Source organism: Theobroma umbraticum, unplaced genomic scaffold (genome assembly GCF_002168275.2).
Source record: "Theobroma umbraticum cultivar Fairchild unplaced genomic scaffold, ASM216827v3 scaffold_67.0, whole genome shotgun sequence".
In the NCBI taxonomy this organism is placed as follows: Eukaryota; Viridiplantae; Streptophyta; class Magnoliopsida; order Malvales; family Malvaceae; genus Theobroma; species Theobroma umbraticum.
This window is the reverse complement of record NW_018397262.1, coordinates 3,174,293-3,181,656: the sequence shown is the minus strand read 5'-3', so window position 1 is coordinate 3,181,656 and position 7,364 is coordinate 3,174,293. Positions and strand designations below refer to the sequence as shown.

General features: G+C 34.2%; 1 protein-coding gene across 1 annotated transcript; it reads left to right on the top strand.

Annotated features, from left to right (window-relative positions):
• Nucleotides 1–2,458: 2,458 nt before the first annotated feature.
• Nucleotides 2,459–4,006, top strand: LOC110419055 (scopoletin 8-hydroxylase-like). Its single transcript, XM_021431932.1, has 3 exons — nucleotides 2,459–3,005; nucleotides 3,104–3,449; nucleotides 3,630–4,006. The coding sequence occupies exons 1-3, from the start codon at nucleotides 2,506–2,508 to the stop codon at nucleotides 3,879–3,881; spliced, it is 1,098 nt and encodes a 365-aa protein (XP_021287607.1). The 5' UTR covers nucleotides 2,459–2,505; the 3' UTR covers nucleotides 3,882–4,006.
• The last annotated feature ends 3,358 nt before the right edge of the window (nucleotides 4,007–7,364 follow it).

The following is a 7,364-nucleotide window of genomic DNA, read 5'->3' as shown; positions in this document are numbered from 1 at the left end:
TTTTTTTTTTTGTGGGGTACAAAAGAGTATATAGCATTTATTGTCTTCAATAAAATTCAGGATCATGCGGCATGCAATATGTCACCTTAATAAATTTACATGTTATTTTTTCACTTTAAAGGGTAGAATTACTCAACCTGTCATAAAATGAGATTGGTGGAATAAAGAATTGAAGAAATTATTATTTTACATTCAGTCCTTCCTTCCGCCACATCTACCTAACACTAAGCAACGGTCAAAACTATTGGGAGAAGTCAAGCTCCAAACTGATAAAAATGATACCAAATTAGGATATTTGTGTCAAATGCCTAATTTTGTTGATTCACTTGTTACGAGTTTGGTGGATTGATCAACCAATTGATTTCTTCAAGGCTGTCCATGACCAATTAGTGGTCAATGAAATTGTATTCTAGGTCCTGTTCGATGATGTAAATTAACCAGGAAATGCTTTATGCGCTACTAGAGTCGCATATTTTGGACTGTTTTGGACTCCAGACAAATGGTATTGCCTGAATTTATTATTAGCATTGCCTAGTCAAAAGGATCTTATTATTTACTGGTTTAAAAATCTTGTAAAAGGAAACATATAATTCCCTAAGCCTTGGTCAACCTATTTAAGTATTTGCATTTGTTTTAACATGATGACACTTGACCTATGTAAAAAAAAAGGTGAAGAGATCAAGTAAATTCTCACCAAAGGGACTGAGTAAAGTGCTATTTATGCAAGTATTCTCATGTTAAGTGTACCATCCTCAAGATATTATCATAGCTTGAAAATCTTTGCTTCTTCCCTGAAAATAGATGCTTAACATGCTTTAGGATGAAAGTAATCAGGCTTTATGTGAAAGTGAAAAATGCTTAGTTTCTCAACATTCTATTTTTTTTGACAAGTTTATGGTGAAAATAATCTTGAAAATACAAAGAGATATAGAAGACCGGTGGGGTTTTACGTGGAAGTCATCAACAGGCAAATGACAACAAAGGCAATAATAGCATATGTAAATTATGAATTCAACGGAAACACATTGCGTTGATTGGACAACACCATATGTCTGTGGGATTTTGTTGAAAAACATCGTCTTAAATCATTCCAGTCTTGTGATTGTTAACACATCTCAAATTTTGTGGACTAATTCAAACAAGAATGGCATGAAAAACCTTTATTCTTCTTATCACGCCTACAAAATAAATATTGTATTTTAATACTATAATCAACATATATTCCACGCTCTGTAGTATCGTGTCTACCTTTGATAGTATAATATCATTTTTGAAGCATTCTTCCTTTAATTCAAAAGTCTTGATATACGCCGAGGGTTGAGATTAACAGTCACTTTGCTGTCCGGAATTGATTTGTAGATTTCAAGCTTCGTTAATTAATGGAGCTGGATGATCTTGAATAAATATTCTAGAACCTATAATTATACAAGGGACAAGAAGCTATGATTTGGATTTTTATCATTTTCATTTTGTTGGTTCGAGAATGATGCTTGAACTTAATGAATTGCAAATTTATTTATTTAATATTTTTTGTTTAGTTAAAATAAATTTTATTAAACATCATGAGATACATAATAATTATCTTCACTAAGAGGGTAAAAAACAAGCCTATGAACAAACAGTCACATTAATAATGGAAAAAGATGTCAAAATTAGAGTCTTGTAGTCCTTGGGGCCAAAAAAAAAATCCAATGATCGAACCATTTGAAACTCTTTAACTCCTTAATATCCCACGGATCCTAATTTACATTTAACTAATTTGTCGATATTGAATTTAAATTCGTTCTCAAAAGTACAAATCTAGGAAAGTACGTACTCCAATGTGGAGATCAGTTGAGGGTAGATTAGAGTTGGCATTCCCTGTTTTAATCCACCACCACACACTGTCACCGATACCTTCACTCACCTTAATACATAACAAGCTATGATTAGATGTTGATCATTTTCATTTTGTTGGTTCTAGAATCACACTTAATTTTAATAAATTATAAATTTATTTTTTGTTTTAAAATTATACATATCATGTTTTTAAACTGTATGTTCAAATCAAATATATATATATATATATATATTCAATACAAGATTTTTTAAAAGTATCTTGACTTAGGAAATTAGGATAACAATTTTCTAAACTCCTGCTGTACATTATATATTATTCTGTTGATAAATAATGCATAAATAACTGCATGTTATTTCTATTTTGCTTATATATTTGGTCAGAATTGGAGAGTACGTACCCATTCAAGATTATTGTAGCAGCAGCTTCCTTGATTTTGTAGATTGTTGAATCCCTTCCAAGATTTGCATAACAGACATTGTCTTGCGGAGGAGTTCAAAACCATTCACCAAAAATGTCAACTGAAATTCATGGAACAAGAAAATCTTAACCATTATCCATGCACTATAAATAGCGCCCTTCTCCCTTCGGTAGATGCACCCACAACTTTTATCAAACCCGCTACACAAAAGAAAGGAAATCATTAAAAACAGCTTACTTACACCCAAATGGCTCCAAGTTTTGATGATAGCAGCTCACTTTTCAACTTTGTCGTCCGAGATGGAAACGGTGTCAAAGGTATGGTGGACGCAGGCATATCAAAGGTGCCCCAGACTTACATCCAACCATCGGCCGAGCAGATTAACAAGGAAAATGCCAGCAAACATGAGCTGCCTCCTATTGATTTGTCGAGGCTGGATGGCCCTGACCATGATGAAGTGGTCAAGGAGATTGTTACAGCTGCTGAGACTCTTGGCTTCTTCCAAGTGGTCAACCATGGAGTGCCTGTCGATCTACTCGAGTCTCTCAAAGAGGCCGCACACAAGTTCTTCGGCCTTCCCCCAGAAAGGAAGGCTGTTTACCGCAAAGAAGTGAGTCCAACCCCATTAGTGAGGTATGGGACGAGCTTTGTGCCGGAGAAAGAGAAAGCATTGGAGTGGAAAGACTATATTAGCATGGCCTACACCAATGATGCTGAAGCTATTCAGTATTGGCCTGTAGAATGCAGGTAATGAAATATGTTTTGTGCTTTCCTTTCTTCTTTTCCTTTGCATTTCGAATCCTAATTAATACAGACGCATATGAATACGAATATTCTCTTTGTAGGGATGCTGCTCTTCAGTATTTGAACGCATCACATGAGATGGTGAGGAAATTGCTGGATGCTTTGATGGGAAATCTTGGAGTGGAACTGGATGACTCAATGATTGATGCATTCATGGGCAAGAAAATGGTTAATATGAATTTTTATCCAACATGTCCTAATCCTGAACTCACAGTTGGTGTTGGGCGTCATTCCGATATGGGTACCCTTACAATCTTATTACAAGATGGAATTGGTGGTTTGTATGTAAAAATTCCAGAAAGCATGGATATAGGAAAGAAAGGAGCGTGGGTTGAAATTCCTCCTACTCCTGGTGCCTTGGTTATCAACATTGGTGATATGCTGCAGGTAAAAATCAGAAAATCAGAAAATATATTGACACTACTTTTATTTTATTGAAAAAATAACCATAATTCTATATATATATAATTATCTAAAAGAATTTTAAAAATTGGAAGATTGAACAAAAAGAAAAAAAAATCATGTTTCAAGTACCTAATCGCCATGTTTTTAATTTGCTTGATGCAGATATTAAGCAATGGAAGGTACAAAAGTGCAGAGCATAGAGTTCGTACAACAAGCACCAAATCAAGAGTGTCAATACCGATATTTACGAGCCCAAAGTCAACAGAGAAGATTGCACCATTGCCTCAAGTAGTCAAGGAAGATGGAGTGACTCGTTATAAAGCGTTTGTGTTTGCAGATTACATGAATAGCTTTTTCGGAAATGCACATGATGGCAAGAAGTCCCTTGATTTTGCACAGATTAATTCTGCTTGATTTAGATTCTAAATTCTTTCGTATTCCTGATCTTAATTTTAACATTCTCTTGCGCTTCTTACTTATTCTTTAAGACAATAAAAGATGGTGACTTACCTAGTCTCTCATTTCCTTCTATTTTGAGACCACAGAATTGTAGTTGGAATTTCTTCTCTAAACCAATTTTGTTTGGTCATGTATTCAATATTTTGACATAGTTTGTAAAACTTTATTTCTTTAATGAATTTCAAAATTGTGTTGTTCCTTTATTAAGAAATAATTAGGAAAATTTCTCTTCATATATTGGAATGCTCTTGGTAGGCCTTATCTTAGGTATGATAAGAGATTAATTGTCTCTATTTCCACAGTCCGGACTTCCCTTCTTAATTAAGACTTGTGCCAATTTTTTTTAATTTAGAAATTCTTATTGCTAGTAATTGTTTGGATATATATATATATATATATGTATATATATAGTCAAAATTAAGCAATATCTTTAGTATCAGAATAGTGATACAATTATTGATATCCCAATAGAATTGAGATACACAGACAATTAGAGAAAAATACAGTGCAACCATTAAAGATTCACTCGAAATACAAAATCAGAGCAAATACACAACTCTCATATCACACTACCACCAATCAGAAGACATTTCTAAGCTATCAATACCGAGCTTGGTTAAAGAATCTGTAAAACAATTAGCTTTTTTGAAGGTATGCACAAATATTCTATCTCGTATAGTCTTCCATACCATGTCAATTTCACCAAATATTTTCCATTTATCTGAGAATCTTCCGTTTAAATTGCCCACTAAGAGATAGGCACCTTGTTATCAGATTCAACAACAAGGGGTTTCTTCTCCACCCAAGTAGATAGATAGAAAACATGAAGAGCAGTTTTAATTGCCATTAGTTCAATATGGTTTATTTCTTTCACATCAAGTGGTCCAAAGAAGATTCCAACCACCCAGCAACATGAATCTCTCAAAACCTCCCCACAACCCCTAAGGCTTAGTTTTCCTCTAACCGAACCATCCACGTTAAACTTCAACTTATTTTCCTTAGGAGAAATCCAAAAATTCTCTTTTTTGGATTTGAAATATGACAAGTAGTGAAATTACATGAATTTGAGCACCATCCAACTCATCTTCATTCCTAATTCCCTCTATAGCCTTAATCCAAAACATAGATCTCATTTTAATTATAAAAAATATTTTTGCTCCATCCAACATTTTGCGATTAAACAAAGAGTCAGTTCTTACAATCCATATAGACCAGAAAGTGGATTAACACAAGGCTAACCATCTTGTTTTCAAGATACCATAAGTCATTAAATCCTCACATGACCTAATAAACTCTTCTTCAAAGTTTGAAGCAACCACCTACATCCCTGCCACTTAAAAACCTAGCTCCATACAATGCATGGAAAGTAGCATGAAATTTGAATATGGCAGTAATCCTCTTCAATTAAACCACACCATATGCAAAGACATTGATTATTATCAAAAGTAACTCCTCAAGCTTTTCAAAAACTTTTTGGCTAGAAAGCAATTCAAAATAGCCATCCATGAGAAACTTTGAAATTTGGAGGAATAATGTAACTCCAAACCAGAATGAACCATACCTTTTGTTCTTTAAGCATTGATTGGGTACCAAGGGTAGTAATGAATTTTTTTACAAAAAAGGATACTTTGTTGTCCAACTCCCAAATCAATTGATCTTTGTGCTCGTCTTTTAAATACACATCCATTAGCATCTGTAGCAATACCTTCAAAGAATCTCCTTCTTATTCCAAAAGATGTCATCTAGCTTGTGGATTTCATGGGCAAGCATGATTCAAAGCTTCTACAACTCGAATTTTCTTCTCAATAGTTAATGAAATAGTAGAGGAAAGGCATTCTTTAAGGGATTAATGGAGACTTGTTTAGCCAACAAAAGAAACACAATGTTCTTATTTCCTATTTCAACTTACACCCGTCACTACCAACTAATTTGTCAACTCCTTTGATCTTCGGTAAGCTCACAATATTTCTCCATACATTCGACATTCTCCCCTTTGGCTCAAATGATGGCAATCACAATGGACCATCACCATTTTTTTTACTATTAAGCCTTTTTCTTAATGTCTCTTGATCCACCCAATAGCGCCACCGCCACTTAACAACACTAAATTCTTTTGTAACAAATTTAAGATGCCCAACCCTCCCAATATTTTCAATCTACACACAACAACCCATTTCACTTTAGCTATTTTCATCTTATTCTCCACAGAACCCCAAAAAAAGCTCTCCTTAGTTGTTCAAGTTTCTTAATTACTCCTTCGGGAGCTTGAAAAACTAATAAATAATACACAGGCAAAGAATTTAAAACAAAATTAATAACTACAATTCTACCTTCATAAGAGAGATACTTCCTCTGTTAGAAGGCTAGCCTTTCTTTGAATTTAGTCACCATATGATTCCATATTCCTAAGCTTCTTGGATAGTCACCTAGTGGAATACCTAGTTACAAGAATGGCAAAGAGCTCTTTTACATCTCAAGATTTTATCTACATCCTTACCCATACCGTTTTTAATTCCTATCTTGAGTCATACATAAGATGTCATATTTGGAAAGTTTGTCTTGCCATCTTGCTATCCTCCTTGACAATGAGGGTTTCTCAAAAATATACTAGGTGGGATCTATTTTCTCCACAAGCCAAGTCGTGCGATACAATATGTACTGTTTGAGCCTATGAGCCATCGAAGCCAACTCACAACACATTTTCTTTAGTGATTAATACTTGGACTCATAATCAGTGAACTTGCTTAAGTGATAAATGGGACATTCCTTCTTCTCCTTTTCAACATGTTACCTCAGTACACATCGCATGAATTTTTCACATATCGTCACATATAGGATGAATCACTTCCCTAAAATAGGTGGCACCAATATTGGTGGATTTGAGAGATACTTCTTAATCTTCTTAATTTCGATTTATCATTTGTCATTCCATTCACCATAATTATACTATGAAGAAGATTGAAAATGGAGTCACGTTTAGTGATAAAATGAGATATGATGCGCACAATAGTGTTCAAACCTCCTACAAAGCCCTTTACTTTTTCTTTGTATTTGAGCAGGTGACAAATTATGAGAGTGCATATCTTATCCAAATCCTCTTCAATCTCTCTCCCATTGACAATAAAGCCCAAAAATTTGCTTGAAGTGACAGCAAATGTGCATTGTTTTGGATTCATCTTGAGTTGGAATCTCTCAACCTCTCAAACAACATTTTGGGATTAATGGTTTTGCCTCACATTGATACTCTTGTTGGCAATACTACAAGACATGATTTTGTGTTCTCATTTATGGATAGAGTTTCAAGATATATACAACCAAATTAAAATGATCCCAAAAGATACGAATAAAACGACTTTCATGACAATGAGGGGGATGTTTTGTTATAAAATGTTGCCCTTTGGACTAAAGAATGCTAAAACCACATATCAAAGAGTCACG